At 42.1% G+C, this 22,993-nt stretch overlaps 3 protein-coding genes across 5 annotated transcripts in view; 2 read left to right on the top strand and 1 right to left on the bottom strand.

Annotated features, from left to right (window-relative positions):
- The window catches only part of LOC109409011 (neurobeachin-like protein 1), a 255,913-nt gene that overhangs the window by 162,390 nt on the left and 70,530 nt on the right, over window positions 1-22,993 (bottom strand). For both annotated transcript variants that reach the window (XM_062856956.1, XM_062856957.1), the window contains 2 exons: window positions 12,459-12,608; window positions 12,077-12,234 (listed from right to left, as the gene is read on the bottom strand). In XM_062856956.1, the coding sequence (XP_062712940.1) occupies window positions 12,077-12,234; window positions 12,459-12,608 (308 nt within the window). The remainder of the gene's footprint in view (window positions 1-12,076; window positions 12,235-12,458; window positions 12,609-22,993) is intronic.
- LOC109409015 (larval cuticle protein A2B) lies at window positions 867-3,281 on the top strand. 2 transcript variants are annotated; one of them, XM_029863002.2, is made up of 3 exons: window positions 873-2,090; window positions 2,166-2,321; window positions 2,383-3,281. In XM_029863002.2, the coding sequence occupies exons 1-3, from the start codon at window positions 2,040-2,042 to the stop codon at window positions 2,659-2,661; spliced, it is 486 nt and encodes a 161-aa protein (XP_029718862.2). In that variant the 5' UTR covers window positions 873-2,039; the 3' UTR covers window positions 2,662-3,281. The 2 variants fall into 2 exon arrangements, with proteins under 2 accessions (XP_062712931.1, XP_029718862.2); XM_062856947.1 differs by having other exon boundaries at window positions 867-2,321.
- Window positions 9,064-11,394, top strand: LOC109429134 (larval cuticle protein A2B). The gene is made up of 3 exons (XM_019704984.3): window positions 9,064-10,411; window positions 10,481-10,681; window positions 10,744-11,394. Exons 1-3 carry the CDS (start codon window positions 10,400-10,402, stop codon window positions 11,005-11,007), a joined length of 477 nt encoding a protein of 158 aa, XP_019560529.1. The 5' UTR covers window positions 9,064-10,399; the 3' UTR covers window positions 11,008-11,394.

The following is a 22,993-nucleotide window of genomic DNA, read 5'->3' as shown; positions in this document are numbered from 1 at the left end:
CGGTTTTTGTGAAACACTGTGAAATCAATACAGAATAGCACAGAATATAAAAATGTAATCATGAAACTACCTATTGTGTAAAAAAAAAGGAGGAGCGGACCTGGTGTGATGGTTAGAACACTTGACTATCACGCCGAGGACCTGGGATCGAATCCCACTCCCGACAAACTCGCAAAATGTGAGTTGAGGGAAGTAAAGCGTGGGTCCCGAGATGAACTAGCCTAGGGCTAAAAATCTCGTTAATACAGATAAAAAAAACGGTGTAAAAATTTAGCAATTTGTCGATTTTAAATGCAAAAATAAAGTACTCTAAATGCACAGTTTCAATTTAAAATCATTGTATTTAAAAACATGTTCCAAAAAGGTATCATTTCAAGCAATATTTTCGAAAAAAAATACTTGTCTGTCTAGAATTTGAAATTTGTTAGGTACAGTAACAAAATACTTTATAAAAAACTGAGAACTGCTTTAAATAATGGTGGTAAAGGTTGAGATCCACAAAGCATTCAAAATTGGCCGTAGTCTCACGTCACACACCCCGCTATCATTTAAATCGTCGATAAGAAAGTTTAGAGTGTCATTTATCATATTGAATTTATAAAAGCAGTATGGGGCTTATACGCTTATACTATGTTCAGTTAAAAAACTAAATAACAGGTTATTTAAAGTATTGTACCATGTCATAGGCGTGATGTAGTATTTGTGGTGATATTTTGAATAGTCATGTCAACTAGATTGTTACGTTAACATAGCATAGTGAATCCACTAAATTCACGTCCGAATTCACACAAATCGGCGAAAACCGCGACTAATTTTTTGGGACTCATGAAATCCGCAACTCGGAAGGTAAAACCGTGAAATTGAGCTCTACAGTTTTCAAAAATATGGAATGTACTAAAATTCATTTTGCGTTGCGAATTTTTAATCTTTTTGCATAAATAGAAAGCTGAATATAATATGTTTCGATCATCTGAACACAATTTTTGCATCCAATGAGTGAGATTCAAGATATTGATAATTATCTGATCCAATGATCCAATCCCCTTAAATTTGAGCAAAATTTCCAAAAAATAATGAAGACTTGTTTTTTTAAGAAAAAAAAACAATTAAAAAAATCTTTCTCAACGTACATTTGAAACATTAGATGTAAGTCAGTTACAGTAAAAATTTCAGCTCAATCGGAGCATTGGTTACGGAAATAGAGATGTATGAAGGGGAGCAACTTTGCTTAAAAATAGAACAAAAATCGATTGCAAATCGACAGCCTTATATGGTAAGTCGAAAAAATTTCCACTCTACTGTAATTTTTTTCTTCACGTTTTTGAACTCAGAGCATGATTCTACACTGAAAATGATCATCAGCTTACCGATTTCAAAAATGCTGTAAACTAGTGTTACTAAAGCAAATGTATTGCCGAAGCATTATCAGTAGTTTTAAGAACACCTTAGCATCTAGGTAACATGCGTAAACTATCTGCCCCAACCATAAGAATCAATTTCAGAACAGTTCTGGGTAGGGCAATTGGAAATCACGATTGACAACCAAGCAGCGTTGACTGGGTTAGTCCAAGGCTATTTGGTGACAATGTTGATTTTTTTAAACAGCAATAAAAAAGCTAATGGACATGACATAGACATTCTAACTAGTAGGAGTATCTGTAGCAGAAAAAAAAGTCCGAACGCACATGAAACATACCAAACTGGGTTGGGGCATTTTCCAAGCTCAAAATAGGATCAATTTCGACCGTTATGTCTACACAGAGACTGTCCGACCGCTAGTGCGGGGTTCAATTGGCATAGGTGAACTGTCTCTCCCTGTGTCGCCCTCCGATCGGTGGCTATCATTCGGCCAGTCAGTCGCATTTACCCGCCAACAGCTTATCAGATTTATGTGATATTTCATTTATGTACTTTTAATTCATTTAGGTATTGATCTATTTTCGTGCCGATTGAAGTGCATGCAACAACGGAGGCATGATCTACGACCACAAAATGAAAACTGTTTTTCATATAAAAAGGAATAAAATTTTCAACCAAGCATGCAATCGGAAAGCTTAGTTCAACGAGTAACGACAAAAATGGCTCTGAAAGTAAGAATAAAATCACCTATTGTAGTGAGAATTATATACCAATTATATTTTGGAATTACTTTTGTGTACCTCCAGGTCGCAATTCTCACTGGAATCGTCGCAGCAGCTCAGGCTATTGCCGTGGGATATCCTGCTCCAATTGCGGCGTACCGTCCAGCATACCCAGCCGTGGCGAAAATTGCTGCTCCTTATGACCCAAACCCTCAATATAGCTACAGCTACGCCGTTGCGGTAAGTCAAAGTGATAATAACGAGTAATTTCGAGATACTAACAGTGTTCGCAAAAATCTAGGATGCCGTCACTGGTGATAACAAGAGCCAGCAGGAATCCCGATCTGGAGATGTTGTGACCGGTTCCTATTCGCTGATCGAACCCGATGGCACCCAGCGCGTGGTCGAATATACTGCCGATCCCGTCAACGGATTCAACGCTGTCGTGCATCGTGGCGCAGTGGCTGCTAAGGTTGTTGCTCCGGTAGCTAAAATTGCTGCTCCATATGCGGCACACCCACTCGCCCACCCCTTGGCTCATCCCTTGGCACATCCGTACGGTCACCCAATCCTCGGTTAATTGAGGATCTGTATTGTTTATGCTGCAAGCTTGATGTTGTAAATATTTCTATGCGATCCAAAGCACAGAAAGCAGTACAATATTTGGTATTTTGCTCATGGAAGGACTCGTTAGTTGTTTATTATTACTCGTTGAAATTGATAAAAAAAATGTATTCTAGCCAGTTTTAAGTATTACGCCAAGCAGGCGGTCACTGCAAATAAAATCTGTTGTAAACAGTAAAATTAATTGTAATACGTGTTTCATTCAACAATAGCAATCTTTTTGGCAACATGTCGCAAATGACAGACTGTCGGACAAGATCCTTGGTGACACTTCTCCGATGTTATCGCAGTGAGAACCTATCGTGACACTAACATCATCGACTCAGATCACTCCCTGGTGATGGTTAAATAGGGTAAACAGGTATAATATGCCCCCCCTAAGCAGAAATGGCAATATATCTGAAACTGGCGCCTTATTCCATCTATTGTTCACTGCAAATCGTTGTTACTAAAGTTAGTGAAGTGTTGCATGCGAACTTTGCCTTTGGAGAGGTGGCTATGGAAGCTTTGAAACGTTTTTCGAAAACGTTCCAAAATTTGCCTTTTCAAAACAAACGGGGCAATACGCCCCATCAATACGCCCCGTGATAAAACTGTCCCAGGGGATAATTCCACCACATGCTTATGCTAGGAGGGTCTTTTCACAAGTTTTTAACTGCATAAAAGTTGCAAAGTAACACAAGCGAACAGAACTAGCTTCGTTTACAATGAAGTCAGCTCACAAGAGGTAAAATATTACGCCAAAAGCATCGATTTCAGACTTTTTGATATTTTTATTGCTTTTCTGTACCAATCCACTAACGGACCAGCTTGATGGCAATAATTCTTCAATATTTGAGATTTCCAATCGATCACGCATGCGAAAAGCGCTTGAATCGCTAGAAAATGAAGAGGGGCGTTTTGCCCCGGTGGGGCGCATTATACCCTTTTACCCTAGTGGTCAAAACTCTCCTTCATCATGAACGTATGGTATCGTGGGCTGCCTCTTTACACCCTCAAGTGACTGAAGCCGCTACACGCCACCTTTGAGTACGCTCAGAATTTCAAGGCAGTATTGCCGGAAGATGCGACGAGGGTCAAGTTGGTGTAAGCTTTTGGAAGGACTGCTGGAGAAGCCATCAATGCTGCAGATAGAAGCACCGTCTGTCAGGTACACTTGGTGAAACCTATGATTTGGAGAGATAAATTGCTGATAAGTTTCGGAGGAGAAAAAAGCAATTACGGGCGGTCATGCTGCACCTTGAATTCTGAAAAAAATGGAACTACGCTCTGATACACAAACTTGCAATAAACTTTGTTCAAGCAGCTTTTCACGGAAACGCTTATTTGGCATAGAAATAGTCGTTCTAAGTCGTGGGAAGGAAAGGGTTAAGAGTGCAAGGTGAATTATCCGTCTGACTATTATGGACCCTTTTGGGAGGTAACCTTTAAAAAATTGTTCAAATAACAGATTTTTGTAGACACAGGCCAAATGTTCTGCCAGGAATTGCTGTGTAGCAATGTAAAATAATTTCACCCGGTGGAAGTTGCATAGGAAAAGTTGAATTAAGCGCTTATATTTTGGTTTTTCTGTTGGAGGTCCACTTTTAGAAATTTTCTGAATAATTCCAGGCTGCAAAATGGTGAATCGATAAGGAGAGCGTCCAACATAGCTCTGGTCCTCACAAGTTCCTACCTCATGCTTCTACAGGACAATCGATGGCAGCCCCATCAACACGATATAGGTGGCGCGACCTCGGTAAGGTAGCCTGTCGAAGCCTTTGCACACCACGAATAATGAAGTTAGAAAAAGAAAATGCGAACGATACTCTCGGAAACCGATCCAGCAACGAAATAAGGACTATGATTGGAAGTTCGGAACCTGGAACGTCAGGAGTGTCAGGGCCTTAAATGAACCTTTAGTGAGCCTTTAAGCTCGTGAATTACAGAAAGTTGGTGTGTGCGTGGTTGCTATTCAGGAAGTGTGGTGGCCCAAATCTGGTGAACGTGAATGCAGGGCGGTGGACCCCGCAGCCAACACATCATTCAAATATAACATCTACCACAGCGGCAGCGATAAGGCAGAACATGGGGTTGGATTCATAGTGGTCGGGAAACAGATGAATCGAGTAAAAGGTGGAATCCGATCGACGAACGGATTTGCGTATTGAGGATTCGAGGCATTTTTTTTAGCTACAGTCTGATCAATGTCTATGCGCCGACCAACGATAAAACCAACGACGTGAAGGATGCTTAACAAATGTTTTGACACGACCAATGAAGAATGCCCATAACACGACGTTAAGATTGTCATCGGTGAAGCCAACGCGTAGGTAGGAAGAGAGGACTTTTTTCGTCCAATCATCAATATGGTAAACTTTCAATTTGTGTACTTAAACCTTAACTCCGTCACCAACGACAACGACTTGAAATTAGTCAAGTTTGCTGCTGCTTAGGGGATGGCCAATGGCCATTAGTAGCACCTACTGTGTACGCAAGAATATTTGCAAGCACACCTGGATACACCCAAACGGCGAAGTTTGCAACCAAATCGACCATGTGTCGACACGTCTCGGAATGATGTTAAAACTTGTAGGGGTCCCAACATCGACTAGTAGTTAGTAGGATTCGAGCTCCGTTGTCAACCATGTCGAACTCTAGGAACCAGCGATCGATGCGTTTCAACATCCAGCGGTTTTCATCAGATGGCGCAGTAGCTGACCATCACCGGAAGCTGGACGGTCCGATAAGTGAAATCAACGAGACCGATAACCTCAACACTCTGTGAGAGTCTATTCACGAAGCTATGTGTACGGCAGCACGAGAGGTATTAGGCACTGCTCAAAGACGACCTAGGAACGGGTGGTTCGACGAGGAGTGTCAGAGGTTAACGGACGAGACATAGGGAAGCAAGAATAGCCGAAAAACGAATCTACCGCAAAAAAAAGAGCACGAAAATGTGACTGCTCAGGCGCAAGAAAGTATGGAACAGAATGATATGCGGAGATTTTACGAAACTGTCAATGGCGTGCGGACAAAACAGCGCCATGTCCCATCATGTGCGACCTTGATGGAAACTTGCTGACAGACAAAACAATGGTGGCTGCCAGGTGCAAAAAGCACTTCGAGGTATTTTTGAACGGTGGGTATGAAAGGGCTGCAAAACGGTGAGTCGATAAGGAGAGCGTCCAACATAGCTCTGGTCCTCACAAGTTCCTACCTCATGCTTCCACGGCTCAAGCGATGAAAAAGACCGCCAGCTAAGAGTTGTGTGCTTAGCTGGTAGTGCAGCCTGGGCACTGTTGTCCTTCTGACTTCAGCTAGATTGAGGAGGTACCGTGCGTCTGTTCACCAACGAGATGCGGCTCAAACAGCGTCTATTTTGGCATCCAGCGGCTGAGTAAGAAACGCTGCACCACGCCCAGCTAGATCCAAGGTGGTAGCCCCATCAGCGTGATCGTCCCAGTGTTGGTTGGGACGTTAAACAGAACTGGCACGATGGCCCTCCGGCGAGACAGGAGTGTTGGCGTAGGCCCAATAAGGCACCCGTAAAAATCCCCATTGCGAATAACATAGGAGAGAATACGACTCGATACAATCGGCAAAGACCCACGCGAAGAAATAAGGACTACGATTGGAAACTTGGAACATGGAATTGCAAGTCACTTGGTGTCGCAGGATGTTGACAGGATTATTTACGACGAACTACATCCCCGCAAATTCGACATCGTGGCGTTGCAGGAACTTTGTTGGACTGGACAGAAAGTGTGAAAAAACGGGCATCGAGCGACTACCTTCTACCAAAGCTGTGGCACCACCAATGAACAGGGAACAGGATTTATAGTGTTGGGCAAGATGCGACAACGTGTGATCGGGTGGCATCCGATATACGCTAGGATGTGCATGTTAAGAGTCAAGGGCCGTTTCTTCAACTACAGCATCATCAACGTCCACTCACACGAAGGGAGACCTGATCACGAGAAAGAAGCGTTCTACGCGCAGTTAGAGCAAACATACGATGGTTGCTCGCCGCTTGACGTGAGAATCGTTATCGGTGACATGAACGTGCAGGTAGGAAGGGAGGAATTGTACCGACCGGTAATCGTGCGAAACAGCCTGCACGCCGTATCGAATGATAACTGCCAGCGATGCGTAAACTTTGCAGCCTCCCGTGGTTTGGTAGTCCGAAGCACCTTCTTCCCCCGCAAAGATATCCACAAAGCCACCTGGAGATCACCCGACCATCAAACATAAAACCAAATCGACCACGTTCTAATCGACGGTAAATTCTTCTCGGATATAACCAATGTCCGCACATACCGCAGTGCGAATATAGATTCGGATCACACTTAGTCGCTGTATGCATGCGCTCAAAACTTTCGACAGTTATCACCACGCGCCGAAGTCGAACGCCGCGGCTCAACATCGAGCAGCAGCGTAACGTAGAAGTGGCTCAAGACTACGCGCAGCAGCTAGCAGTGGTCCTACCAACGGAAGAGCAGCTACACTTGAAGATGGCTGGAGGGACATCTGATCCGCCATAGGTAGTACCTTGGTTGCAGCACTAGGCTTCGCGACTCCGAATCACAGAAACGACTGGTACGACGGCGAATGTGAACAGTTGAAAAACGAGAAGAATGCAGCATGGGCGAGAATGCTGCAACGCCGTACGAGAGCGAATGAAGCACGTTACAGTCTTCCGGATGAAGAAGCGCCAGCAGGAAGAACGAGATCGCGAAGCGATGGAAGAGCTGTACCGCGCTAAGGACACACGAAAATTTAACGAGAATCTGAACCGCTTACGCAGAGGCTTTGTGCCACAAGCCGACATGTACCGAGATAATCACGGGAATATTCTCACGAGCGAGCGTGAGGTGGTCGAGAGGTGGGGGCAGCATTACGATGAGCACTTCAATGACAACGTTGCAAGTACCGAAGCTGGCGTGGTAACAGATCTAGGAATATGTGCACAGAACGAAAGACTTCCGGCCCCTGACCTCCAAGAGATTGAGGAGGAGGTTGGCCGGTTGAAAAACAACAAAGCCGCTGGAGCAGATCAACTACCAAGCGAGCTTCTAAAATACGGTGGAGAAGAGAATTACCAAGATTTGGGAGGAGGAAGTATTACCGGAGGAACGGATGGAAGGTATCGTGTGTCCCATCTACAAAAAGGGCGACAAGTTGGATTGCGGGAACTACCGCGCGATCACACTACTGAGCGCTGCCTACAAGATACTCTCTCAAATATTATGCCGCCGTCTATCACCGATTGCAAGAGAGTTCGTGGGGCAATATCAGGCTGGATTTATGGGTGAACGCGCTACAACGGATCAGATGTTCGCCATCTGCCAACAACGTGCCCACACATCACTTGTTCATCGATTTCAAATCGGCGTATGATACAATCGATCGAGAACAGCTATGGCAGATTATGCCCGAATACGGATTCCCGGATAAACTGATACGATTGATCAAGGCGACGATGGATCGAGTGATGTGCGTAGTTCGAGTATCAGGGACACTCTCGAGTCCCTTCGAACCTCGCAGAGGATTTCGGCAAGGTGATGGTCTTTCGTGCATGCTGTTCAACATTGCGTTAGAAGGTCTAATAAGGAGAGCGGGGATTAACACGAGTGGTACGATTTTCACGAAGTCCGTTCAGCTGCTTGGTTTCGCTAATGATATTGATATTATTGCTCGTAAATTTGAGACGATGGCGGAAACGTACATCCGACTAAAGAGTGAAGCCAGGCGAATCGAATTAGTCATTAATGTGTCGAATACAAAGTACATGATGGCAAAGGGCTCCAGGGAGGAATCACCGCGCCCGCCACCCCGAGTTTATATCGACGGTGATGAAATCGAGGCGGTTGAAGAATTCGTGTACTTGGGCTCACTGGTGACCGCCGACAACGACACCAGCAGAGAAATTCAGAGGCGCATTGTGGCAGGAAATCGTGCTTAATTTGGACTCCGCAGAACTCTACGATCGAATAAAGTTCGCCGTACCAAGAAGTTAACTATCTACACAACGCTGATTAGACCGGTCGTCCTATATGGGCACGAAACATGGACCCTACGTGCAGAGGACCAACGCGCCCTTGGAGTTTTCGAACGGAAGGTGTTGCGTACCATCTACGGCGGAGTGCAGATGGAAGACGGGACTTGGAGAAGGCGAATGAACCACGAGCTGCATCAGCTGCTAAGAGAACCAACCATCGTCCATACCGCGAAAATCGGGAGGCTACGGTGGGCGGCTCACGTCATCAGGATGTCGGATAGTAACCCGACTAAAATGGTTCTCGAGAGTCATCCGACCGGTACAAGAAGACGTGGAGCGTAGCGATCTAGGTGGGTCGACCAAGTGGAGGACGATCTGCGGACCCTACGCAGAGAGAGGAACTGGAGACAAACTGCCATGGACCCAGTGGAATGGAGGAGGCTACTATGTACAGCAGAGGCCACCCCGGCCTTAGCCTGATTGGTAAGGTAAGTAAGCTGAGAAGCAGGCTTTGTCCTCCCAACTGGTTGGGACGTTACGCCAAGAAAAAGAAGATCAAGCTAAGTTTGTGAACACCTAACAAAAAAAAATACATTACTGAAGGTTTATAGGTTAGATTCTCGGAACCGTCGAGGTTTTTTTTTCTTAACTTTTTTAGATGTGCGCCAACTTGAACCTAAATACGCGCTTGTGATAAGTACAACAAGCGAGGATTTCCTCCCTCGTTAAAGAAAATTGTCTTGTCTTTCCTAGGCTTAGAATATCTCCAAGTCTGTCAAAAGCTCTACGAATGTGAATTTGATAATGGCAAGCTCTAGCTGTAATAGCGATGAAAGTGTTGATAGAACAGAACACTAACATGAGAAACAAACTTTCTCCGATTTGAGACACAATGACATAAAAAGGAGTTATACGACGATAACTGTAATTGTTAAAAAGCTTCAAGTTGAGCTAGTTTCTGGGTGCTAAACGGCAAATTTATTGCCCTTTAACTATATTGGGGTCATTATGAATGGTCGATCAATATACCCAATAAGGAATAGAATAAAACCAAACCTGCCAGCGGTTATCACTAAGGCACCGAAAATTTCAATAATTACATCATTCGACCGGCGTTTGATCAGTCGACTTGCGCGTGCTCACCGCGTTTCCCTTGGAGGGCAAAAGATAATCTTAATTTTGCAGATTTTTTTTATTCATCATGTACGTTCTACAGCGCGTACCACACCTATGTAGTCTGCCGCGGCGGTGCCACACTCACGCGTGGGCACAAAAAAGGAAAAGCACATAAAGTGCTCCAAAGCCGATCGATCGACTCTGGGTACAGTTGATGGGCGAATTCAGCCTCTCGTCTCGACTAACTCCGAATGCAGCTGGATGTGATCTTGGGGTGCATTTTCGTGTGTTGGTAAAATCTGCTTATGCCTTTCAGAATGCACTTCGCCGGGTTGCATGTCGTGAGATTGAACTTGCGCCCTCGGACGCATATGATAGAGAGAACACAAGTGCAACAGCTGATATATAGGTACGCACTTCTGATCTACGGCAGAAAAGAAACAAAAAACGGTTCGCCGATTGAGAGGCCCAAGTAAAACGGTGACATTCGAACCGTGCGAGCGAATTTTAACTTGATAACGACTATAAAAAGGAGTGGACAGTACTCTAGAGAATATAATCAACATACGGTTGTCACACAGTTCACATAGCTCCCAAAATGGCATTCAAAGTAAGAAATTGATCGGAGGAAATCTAAAATTCTAGGGGAATAACTATATATGATTCGTATCTCTTGTAGTTCGCAGTCTTGGCCGCCGTCGTGGCCGTCGCTAACGCCGTCGCCATCGGTTACCCAGCTGCCTACCCAGCCCTCGGTGTGGCCAAGGTTGCCGCTCCTCTGGCCTACCCAGCCGTTGCCAAGGTTGCTGCCCCAGTCATCGCCAAGGCCGTCGATGATTATGATCCAAACCCACAGTACAGCTACAGCTACCACATTGCCGTAAGGATGACCCAAGTTCGATCATCAATCGTACCATACTAAACAGCTTACTCCAATTCTAGGATGCCCTGACCGGAGACAACAAGGAACAGCAGGAATCTCGCTCCGGAGATGTTGTCACTGGATCCTACTCTCTGGTTGAACCCGATGGCACCCGTCGTGTCGTTGAATACACCGCCGATCCAGTCAACGGATTCAACGCCGTCGTCCACCGCGAGCCACTTGCCGTGAAGGCTGTTGCCCCAGTTGCCAAGATCGCTGCCCCTCTGGCCTACCCAGCTGCCCACGTTGGATACCCAGCCTACGGAAAGGCCATCCTTGGTTAAGCATTGACTAGCCTTCACCAATTGAACCTTTTGTGACTGCACGGATTACACTCTGATGAAAATCACAAAAAAGCATTTCCACGTGAATTGTATTGACGACCCGCCGCCATCGAACCAGGACTCCGATAGACAGTTTAGGGGAAAAAATGTACACATTGTACACAAACAATTAGAATCATTCATCATGTAAATAGTAACATAATCGCTCAAAGAACGTAAACGTACCATAACAACAAAAAGAGGAAACATCATCCATCGACAACGAGCAGTGTTGTTGATAGTACGCACCGAATTGCTGTACAGTTTGACTGTGTGTGTGACTTAAGTGTTATTCTAGTGTTAATAGCTCAATCAATCGTGAACAATACAGAATGAAAAGGAAACAAATGAATCTTATTTCTCTTATCCGAATGATGTGTAAAAGCTGTATCTGCAATAAAATTGGCGCTCTAGCATGTCAGTAAATATGTAAAGAAGGCGTTGAAATTCTCAGGTTGAAATAATTGAAATTTTAACAAGCCTGATAACAACTTGGTACACACTTAAATAATTGTACTTGTGCGCACTAGGGCAGTTCAGACTTTAAACATTTCAAAAATTCAAAGCTCCCATATGTTCATTACAATCCTTGGTGCGGCAACATTCATCATTGAGGTCTGAAGAATTCAATCTGACTTTGACCCTATGACTTCATCCATGTGGCAATGCTCTACACCGCGGAGAACCTTTTTCAAAAATTCCCCATAGTAATTCCCATATAAACCTATTTAGCTTTTGGGCCACCATTAAATCACCACCGAAATGGCTGAAAATTTGACAGGACTCTAGTTTTGCACCAAGGATTGTAATGAATATATGGAGCTTTGAATGATTGACATGTTTAAAGTCTGAACTGCCCTAGTGCGCACTACTTGAGATCTGGAAACTTAGCCCAATGATGAAAAACAAATGGACCACAACCACCTGTACCGAGCGCACTGTTGTGTGTCTTTCAAGATTGCATCCCAGTTTCAGCACCGGATAGCATTCTACCGGAAAATAGAATAAAATATAAAATTAAGCTACTCACAGTTTGGCCCACGCGCCCTTCGGCCCGTACAAGAAGCGCTTCAATATCTGCCACCTACGGTCGACGTGTGCATCTTTGGCCTTCCGCTGCGTCTGCTGCACCGTGAGTCGAGCCAGCTCCTCCGATTGCCGTATGCGACAGGGAATCATTATTTTCTCCTAGGGGTAAATGAGATGCGCGGCACACAGGCAATGCATCCATGTTAATACAAACTTGGTAGGAATCAATCATCGTCATTCGGCGACACATGTATCGGCATCGATTTCTTCGCTTTACCACTATTCGCTTAAATGACCCACGCTCCCAAGATCATTCTAACGTGAGACCACTAAGCGAATACCGATACAATTGGTCGTTATGGATGTGCAACTTAATCGCTTACCTGGAACTTCCGACGGCTATCCATCTGCAGTTTGGCACGACGGTAGGACGAAATTTTACACGACTCGTAGCACTCGGCCCAAAATGTGTTCAGCGGCTCCCATAGCGAGTTGGATAAGTCTTTCTGGTACGTGCTGTACAGGGGCTTGATCTGCAACGAGAGAGACACATCATGGGCGATTAAGTAGGTAGCTAGGTTAGCAATGCCTATGCAGTGTTTTTTTTTTATTTCTAAAGAATTACTGGGTTGGCTTCAATGCGGAAACGGCAATATGATTCAAAGCATAACGAATAGTTGCTGGTCGTAACCTTTCAACATATCACGAACCGTGGAGATGCAAAGTGATAGATCCTCCCATCAACGACGTGCGAATGCATAACCGAGAAATGTATTTACATGGGAAGGGTTTTCAAGAAGATCGCTTGACCGTTTTGATGACCACTAGTCGATAGCACTGTATCTACTTAATTATGATTACCATCTTCATGAAACATTGTGTCATAATACAACGGTGTGTACTTGAATATCTGTTGTTATTATTGAAGGCAGAATATATTTTTAGTTTTTTTTTGTATTATTTAGTAAAACTAGAGTCACCTCAAACCCTTTCTTATATAATAAAGGGGTTGGCGGGGCAATATGGACACCCGGGGCAGAATGGACACCCTCAATATTTTGAAATATGCGATCTTTTTTGAACTTTTAATGAATAGAGAATATAGTCCATTTGTCTAAAACGTAGTTTCAGGAAAGAAACATTCGAAATTAAAATTATACTTGATTTTACACGAAAAAGTTGCGTCCTCCGTTTTTTGTGCATGGAAATCATAATTTTCACACCATCTAAAATAAGATTTACTGATTAATTTATTGCAGGTCGATTAAACCTTGATATTTCTAGCACACATGCAAGTAGTTTTGCTGTATCTATATGCTTAAAATGTTTATATTTTCTTCTTTAGGCCGATGCAAATATTATTTTTCTTTTATGTCCGTTACCTCTCATCGGGTACGAGGGGGTGGACAAAAATAAATAAGGAACAAACGAAAAAAAAATATTAAAAAAATTAAAATTATAATCACTATTGAAAAAACATTTGTCAAGTCTTGAAAAATTGTTTGCTTGAAAATATTTTTTCTATTCGAAATAGAGTCATTATTGGCCGCCATGTTTTTTTTTCTCCCCTTCAATATTTTGGGATTTTTGAGGGGGGTGGTGACATAAAACAAATTAAATATTTGCATCGGCCTTATTACATCAAAAATCAAGTTTAAAAATATCTTCTGCTGCCGGGGCAAAATGGACACTCACCTTTTTGAAAGAAGCGGCAAGGGAAAAATATAGGAGGATTAGGGGCATAATGGACACCCTAAGCAAATGAGTATGTTATGCCTGTAAAACAGACAAAAGCTTAACATATTATCAGTTGGCTTACAACTTTAACTTGTTTCCTGCATATTTCAATCATTTACAGCAGGTAGAATGCCATTATTGTGAAGAAATAATGAATTGTAAACCGTGTGTTTTTTTGTGCTGGCTGGGAAGGTACGGGGCATAATGGACACCCCTGCATATTTTATGCTGTATCATTGATAATATCGACCAGTTAAGTAATTTTCCTACGTAGATCAATACCACAGATATGATGCTCCATCTTAGACGAGTTTACATAACATCAAAGTTAATTAAATAAATTTTAGGCTAAAATAATCGGATTGGTTTTTTTCCAAACTCTCTAAAATGCCTAACAGTATGCAACGCGCGTACATCCATTCATAATTGCCAGTGTTCATTTCGCCCCGAATCGACTACAACATTAAAATTGCTATTTTGAGTAAGTTCTGATCAAAAATGTAATACTTCATCCATTGCTAAATCTGCGTATACATATAGATAAACTAACAATTCACTTGGTTTAATAGTGGACACACTCAAACACTCGTAATACCTTATTTGCTGCTGCTACGAAATTATAAGAAATCCCCCATATGAAAAACATATTTCAATTTCAATGATATTTTGGTTATTTTGAAGTAATATAAATGGTACTTTTGAAACATAGAACAATGGCTTGTTCCTTTACACTTATGCATTAAAAGTTTTACATAAAAGTCAACGGTTTCAGCAAAAACAGGGGTGTCCATTTCACCCCGGGTGTCCATTATGCCCCCAATCCCCCTAACCTAAATCACAAACCAACCAAATTCTTCGATTTCAGTATATTTTCTGTTAAATTTTCACTATAGTAGACATAGGGTGAAACAAATTGGTCAAAAAACGGCAGCAGTGGAAAATAGTTGTTCTAGGCACAGCTGTACATGCCGACAAAAACGAAGCTTTATCCAAAACAGCCTGAATTTAAATTAACTGAACAATAATGAACTACTTCGTCGTATTATTCATCCATAGGGGGATTAGGGGCATAATGGACACCCTAAGCAAATGAGTCTGTTAGGCCTGTATAACAGACAAAAACTTAACATTTTATCAGTTGGCTAACAACTTTAACTTGTTTCCTACGTATTTCAATCATTTACAGCAGGTAGAATGTCATTATTGTGAAGAAATAATGGATTGTAAACCGTGTGTTTTTTGGAGCTGGAAGGAAAGGTACGGGGCGAAATGGACACCCAACGGGGCATAATGGACACCCCTGCATATTTTATGCTGTAACTTTGATAATATCGACCAGTTAAGTAATTTGCCTACGGAGATCAATACCACAGATATAATACTCCATCTTAGACGAGTTTACATAACATCAAAGATAATTAAATAAACTTTAGGCTTAAATAATCGGATTGATTTTTTTCCAAACTCTCTAAACCGCCTAACGGTATGCAATGCGCGTACATCCATTGGTAATTGCCAGTGTTCATTTCGCCCCGAATCGACTATAACATTAAAATTACTATTTTAAGTAAATTGTGATCAAAAATAAAATACTTTATCTATTGCTAAATCTTCGTATGCATGTAGATAAGGTAACAATTTACTTGTTTTTATGTTAAACACACTCCAACAATCGTAATACCTTATTAGATGCTGCTTCGAAATTATAAGAATTTCACCATATGAAAAACATATTTCAATTCTAATGATATTTTGGTTATTTTGGAGCAATATAAATAGTACTTGTGAAAAATAGAACCATGACTTGCTCCTTTACACTTATGCATTAAAAGTTCTACATAAAAGTCAACGGTTTCGGTAAAAACAGGGGTGTCCATTTCGCCCCGGGTGTCCATTATGCCCCTAATCCCCCTAATAGTTGTTTTATAATGAAATGGCTTTATAGGTGTAAATAATGTACGAAATTCGTAAAAGTCTCATGGTGTCCATATAGCCCCATGGGGGTGTCCATTCTGCCCCGTATGATTGAATACGGTCATGAAAAACTAACATTTTTCATAACTTTTTTTGAAGTGGATAATTAATTTTTCTTCGTGAGCATTCTTATGCAATAGATGCTAAATAGACTTTAAAAGGATACATGTATCAAAAACCTAAACTTTTTTGACATCTTGCCAGGTAAAGTTGGCGAAAACCTTAGGGTGTCCATATTGCCCCGCCTACCCCTACAAATGTCTTACCATTTCGAGGAAGACTTCAAAAGGAAGTCATTCAAAGGGGTTTTCCATCTTCTAAATTTTCAATTAAAAAGTAAACATTCCAAAGTCTACGAATGTTTTCTGGATTTTCTAATATCCTCATGAATCATTTAGATTTTTGCAATATATTCAAATTTCCTGAATTTTTAAATTTTTTGTAAGACATTCAAATTGTTGTTTGGTCTTTTTATGCTTCTGTTTAGTTTTCGATTTTATCAATAGCTTGTAATTTGAAGTAAATATTTCAATAAAAATTTTTGAAGCCTTTTCCATAATACTGTCATTTATATTCACTGTCAAACTCGAAGTCTTCGTGCTGTCTCAAACTTTTCGGGATGACATTTTCACTTACATCACTATCATAACTTGTTTGTTTGTCTCTATAATTGAGAATTCCAGCTCTAGGCTGGTTTATCTCCTTATGAGCATGAGCTTGAGCATAGATGACCGCACAATTCGTAGTTGCTACTCCGTGATTGACCAGAGCAATCGAAATTGCACAAGGAACCAATGAATAGGGATTGGGACTAGCTTACTATTCTCAATGTACACAGGTCGAGAGCTCTCAACTTTAATAAGGTCAATAACGGCGCCGGCCACGTCCTTACGGTCATCGAGGATGGAAGGGAATGTTAGTAAGACAAACGTTGTTATAAAGACCGCGACTCGCTGCATCTCCACGTTTGTCTCAGGAAGGAATTTTTTGTTAGTAGGGTAAGGTACATTGTCAGTCCGGGAGTCACCTATGGTTGGTGATATGATTTGACAATGGATCAATATACACAAACCGCCGTTAACAACCGACCACTTTTCGACGCAAGAACTAGCCAAAAAGAAAATTCTATCGCGCGTCTCCACTCCACTATGGAGCAGAAACCTTTAGTCTATTCCACACAGAAATACACTGAACGCGACTCACTTGTCGGCGCCCGGATTTTTTCTCGACCGGCGAACCCGAACTAACATTTTTCACTCTGTGTAAATGCAAAAAATGAAAGAAAATATTTATTATCAACTAAAAGTGTATTGGAAACTAGCGCCGAAGGGAAGCGAAAATTTCAGAACCGACTCAACCACGGCGCGCGCACACTCGTCCCGTCGTCGGAGCCCCGCAGAGAGAAGAGAAAAAAAAATCGTAAAAATCCAGCAAAGCCAGCGCGCGAAACTTTGCTGCTGCCGAACTACCGCACACTACTGACTGCTTGGCGTCCCGTCGTCGGTGCCCCGCAGAGAAGAAAAAAAAATCGCAAAAATCTAGCAAAGCGAGCGCGCGAAACTTTGCTGCTGCCGAACTACCGCACACTACTCTAGGCAGGTTTATCTCCTTATCGTAAAAAATCTGAGACAATTTATGTGACGATTTCATGCGTGATTCTGAAACCCACCTTTTTTAGTTGTTGAGTTGGGGTTTTTGAGTTCCGAATACAAAACATGACCCCTCACCGTCACCGTCAGCCGTCCTAACAGCTTCTAAACAATCCATTTTTCTATCTATTTTCCCTAAAATTTGGTATTCTACGAGCTTTATATAACAAATTTAAAAGTTTTGCAATTCAATCCTCCAGAAATATAAAATTTGTGTTGAGTACTGCGAATTTTTAAGCAGTTTTTCTTTTTTTCTTTAATTATAAGAGAGCATGACATTGAAGGCTTCTTTTTAGGTTTAAATTTGAAATTTTGAGTTGAAGGTGTTAAAATTATTAAAATTCTTTGAAAAAGTTGTTGGTGCGCCGCGACAATTTTGAAAATTGCAAAAGGCCTCAAATTGCTTTATTAGTACTTGAATCAGCTGTAGCTATTATTCAATCTTATGTATTTGCTGTTTTAAGAACTCTTTATTCAAGTGAAGTAAATTAATTTATGTCAACACATGCAAGGTAGCAAAAAGTTTGGGAACCTCTGGCCTAATGCATCTCCCAACCACCCACTTCGTAGTACTTTTGGGAGTGTCACTGAGTCGGAGGCCTCTTAAGGACAAACGTATTGAAATCCCGGTTCAACAGTGCATGAAAACTTCAGACACACAAATCTCAAGAAGCGAGCTTCAAACAACTATGCATTTTATTATTCTGTTCTTGCTCACTTGTAATAAGCCTAAAATAAGAAGCTCAGGTGCACTTGTTTTAGTTTACGAAAAGATTTGTGCCCTCAAAATCGTGAGTAGATGCCAAAGTCGGCCATTGTGGCGGCCATATTGGGATTCTAACAAGTCTGTCCCTAACCCTAACGCTAACGCTAACTTTTTCCAGTTGCTAATTTTTCTCTTCGGTGTTTTCATGAGATTCTAAACCATTGAGTTACATTGAGAGCAATGGAGATTTTATAAAACAAGGCTGATATACCAGGTCGTTGATAATAGATGTGTCCAGTCTAGTGCCCCCAAACAAAATCAAATAGTTATATCGCATACAAGAAACCCAACATGCCCAGCATCTACCAATGTAAAGAAGAACGACAGACAGTTTTACCCTTGGAAAAGGCCAAATACACAAGGCCAAAACATCGGGCAATACAAAACTAGTCGTTTTGAATTTCCCCAGACCGAGAAAGCCAGTAGAAAGAGTCAACAAATTTTTAGTCGAAATTCACGTCACCTTTTTTTTTTAATAATTGGAGTTAAAATACAAAAGGTGGGCGCGTTGAAAAACTACATGTGACTGACATGCGTAGAAGGTCAGTAAAGTGATGACACGTTAAGCTTAAGATTCCAGTGCACAGGGTCAAATATTTGACCATACATAAATCAAATCAAATATGTATTTGAAAACAAAGCAATAGGGGAAAGTGAGGAAAGATGCCATTTTTTAAATTTTCATCGTTTTAAATGATAAATAGCCTCATTTGTTAGGCTTTCAAAGTGGTAACAGCAACTAGACAATATTTGCTTGATACTTCAGCAAAAATATTCACTAAATTAATGCTTTTCCATCGATTTTTAGCGATTTTAAAAACTGGTTCGTAAAACGGAAGTCATGCAAAAAGGCCATCTGCCATGGGGTAAGATGCCACTTCATGAAACCATTCAAAAATTACGTCCATCATTTTTCGGGCATTTCCGACTCCTTTTTCCCCTCGGTCCCGCTTTTATCGTATATTCAATACGTGGAGTGTCCCCCCTCCCCGCTAAACAATGGTCGTCATATTTGAATGACCCCTAACACGAACAGCGTAGACATCATCAACCATGCGCCTCCATGTGTGTCTCAATCTCGTTGAAAACACTTGGCTGGTAATAAAATCACCAGAAAACCTTAATTGCAAGCACGGAAAACCGAAAGTTACACATTTTCATTGGTAAATTAAAAGATTTTCCGTGGGATTGCCTGCCTGGCTTCTAGAAGGATGTTTTATGCAAACATATCTTGACACAATTCACCTATAGTAATAATCAAATTACATTCAGGAATGATTTTATGAGTTGGGCCATTTTCCCCCATCTTGGCATTTTGGTCTTTATTCCCCTGATTGAAAATCTGGTTTGACACGATCGAATATTGTCAAACAGTTGTTTCCTGTTTAGTTTAGGTCCGATTCAAATATGACGTCCATCATTTTTCAGGATTTTCAGACCCCCTCCCCACTCTGTCACACTTTTTCGTATACCTAATACGTCACACTTTTTCAGACCCTCCTCCACCTCTCCCTAAACGATGGACGCCCCTTATTGCTAGTCAAATATTTGACCCTGTGTACTTGATGACGTAGAGTTGATATGTGTAAATGTGTAAGACAAAAATTTGTAGGATTTGGGAAAATGTTCATATTTGATCATTTACAAGCTACATCATTGTGTTCAATCCTCATGGCACATACATCTATTACATTACACAATACACATGAATAATCGCCTATGTTGTGCTTTTGCTCCCTGATCAGTGATCGTGCGGCTAGATCCAACAGATAGGTGTAAAAAATGTGCCCACAATCTCGATGCGCGCTAGGCGCGAACGATGTAACGATCATCGGGGCTCTAATGATAATTATGCTGCACTGCTCCGGAAAGGCAGTTAAACCCATCATAATGGTCGTATCTTTATTGTTCATTAGGTGTTTCGAGCGGTGCTGCCTACTCTTTGATAAAGAAGCGCGACTGCCATAATCTACCGAACTGGATAATTTTGTAATGCAATGAAGGTGTCTTGCGTTTGTAATTAAATAAAATGGTACACTGTTGCATACTTAAATTGTTTGAACTATCTTGATGGTATGGTGTGTAATTGAGTGCACTCCGTAATAGAAGAATCGTTGAAATCACATCACAAGACAGTAACGTTACTTAACATAGATACTGAATATAAATCAATGCTGGTGTTAAACATGCAATTGACATAATTTTCATCGAAATAACAATTTCTTGTAAATTCCGAATTTGCAATCAAACGTGAACCACAAGAAATAACTTAGGAACGGAGAAGTGAACTAGTAGAAATCAGGTGGATAAAAAACGCACCCCGCTGGCTGCTGTCGGCCAGCAGTCAGTGCTGCAGTCGAGGAACAACGTATCTCAATTACCCGTCTGTGTGGTAAGGTGAACGCATGATGCATTTTCCGACCTTACCACTTTCATCTAAACTGGAAAGTTGTCGTCGGTCGGTTCATTACACTGACCCGTTCGATTTATGCAGGACAGGATCAAGTTCAGTATGTTTGTTATACATTTTTTTTTTTCGCGGTGAGGAAATTCGTTGTGAGATCAACGAACAATTTTAGTCGAGGTGCAGCAGCATTCAGGAATTCATGTAGCTTGGGTAGCTTATTTAACTTAGCTGTCATGTCCATCGCACATCGATGGGGGTAAGTCGAACTGATCGCCGAGATCAGTTGATCGATTGATAGACAAGCCGTTTGAAGAAAACTAATTAACGTTTCCGAAGTTGGGTTTCCTATGCAATGGTTTCCTTCCTGTTCGGGCATTGGCACTTGCTATGGAACTGGTTGACGAAGACTAATTATATCCGTACGTATGTTAGTATGTTAGTAAAGTCCTCCCATATACGATAGGGCCATAAAAAGGGTTTCATAATATCCGCTCCAGTTTTCGGAGTCTCGGGTGATTCCTCATTCCTACTTAAGTGTAACACAATGCAGTGCGGCCCCATTTCCTTTTTCTTTATAGCGTTACATCCCAACTGAGACAAAGCCTGCTTCCCAGCTTTCTACAGTTACTAGTTGAAAGCTTTCATTGCCAATTTGAACATCTTTACTTTCGTATATTGCGTGGCAGATCCAAGGATATTGCATGGGCTCATCAAATAGTTGTGCACGTAAAACTCGATGTACACAGCGCAACGAGTAACTTTCACGCAGCGACCGAAAAGACAAAACAAAATTCACGCAAATTTGTGTAACACCGGATCAGCACATTTTTTGTGTTGATCCAGTCGTACACAAATATGAGTGAAAAATCCTTTGTTTTTTTGCTCGCTGCGTGAAAGTTACTCGTGTGCTGTGTTGCTTCATTTAAGGGTGTGCGTTCCCCTCCTCGTTTATACAGGCACAAAACATTGCCGAACATAACACTGTTGCTACAAGTGCGATCTGAATTCGGCAAAAACTCGTAGGTAGTGTTCAAGAAGTTGATACAAACTTTTTGTTTTAAATTATTATTAGGACGGATTATGCTTCCATTGAGCTTTTCGAAACGAAACACTTCCACTGCCAATGACCACTTAGCATGCGGCATGCTTCTTCTACTGTTGTTGTCGAGGGACATGCGCAAAGATATTTTTCACAAGAAAGTTAAAGAAATTTCCATTACGAAAAGTTTCTGGACCGAACGAATTCGTCACCTTTAGCATGATCATGCTCAATACCCACGACTTTGAAGCTGTAGCTATATGGGCCCAACGTAGCATAATTTTCTAACACAGCCTGTCATATCGTTTCAACTGAAGTTCATCACAACAGACGGAATCCCAAATACACCACGTTCAAATTGATGGACGGCACTTCTCCGACATTAACGGCGCCAGGACTCTACGGTACGATACTGGTGGCCACGATGGCATAACATAGACCTAGAGTAACCGGATATCGGATAGTATCATTGGGTACTAGGGAAGGAGTCGAAAAATGGATCAGTGCAGAGGTCCTGACGTCGATAATGTCGGAAAAGCGCCGTCCATCAATCAGAACGTGGTCGATTTGCGATTCCGTTTGTTGTGGTGATCCCCAAGTGTAACGATACGGGAGGCTGTGCTGGAAGAAAGTGCTACGAATGGCCATGTTCTTGGAGGTGGCGAAATCGATGAGTCGTAGGCCATTTTCGTTCGTCAGCTGGTGAGCGCTGAACTTTCCAATCGTCGGTCTGAATTCCTCCTCCTGGCCTACCTGAGCGTTTAGATCCCCTATGATGATCTTGACGTCGTGGTTTGGGCAGCGGTAGTACTCGCGTTCGAGCTGCGCGTAAAATGCGTCTTTGTCATCATCAGTGCTTCCGGAGTGAGGGCTGTGCACGTTTATTATGCTAATGTTGAAGAATCGGCCCTTGATCCTCAACCTGCACATTCTTTCGCCGATCGGCCACCAACCGATCACGCGCCTCTGCATATCGCCCATCACTATAAAAGCTGTTCCCAGCTCACGTGGTAGATAGTATGATTACCTCTAAACGTTCGCACCATAGATCCTGTCCAACACACCTCCTGCTGCGCTACGATTCCGAACCCGCGGTCCTTCAGTATATCGGCGAGTATGCGGGTGCTCCCGATGAAGTTGAGAGATCTGCAGTTCTACGTACCGAGCTTCCAATCGCAAGTCCCTATTCGTCGCTGTGGTCGTCGCCATTGGTATCGGTTCGCATTCTTCTCTGGTTGATTTTCCGGTGCTAATCTTTTTTACGGCTGGCTCGCATGGCCTGACACCAGCGATGCCAGATGATTTTCTGTATCACTCGTTCAAAAATCTGTATCAATTACAAAATG

The sequence above is a fragment of the Aedes albopictus genome, chromosome 3 (assembly GCF_035046485.1).
Source record: "Aedes albopictus strain Foshan chromosome 3, AalbF5, whole genome shotgun sequence".
In the NCBI taxonomy this organism is placed as follows: Eukaryota; Metazoa; Arthropoda; class Insecta; order Diptera; family Culicidae; genus Aedes; species Aedes albopictus.
Note: the sequence above shows the minus strand (reverse complement) of the source record. Positions and strands in the feature narration are given on the sequence as shown.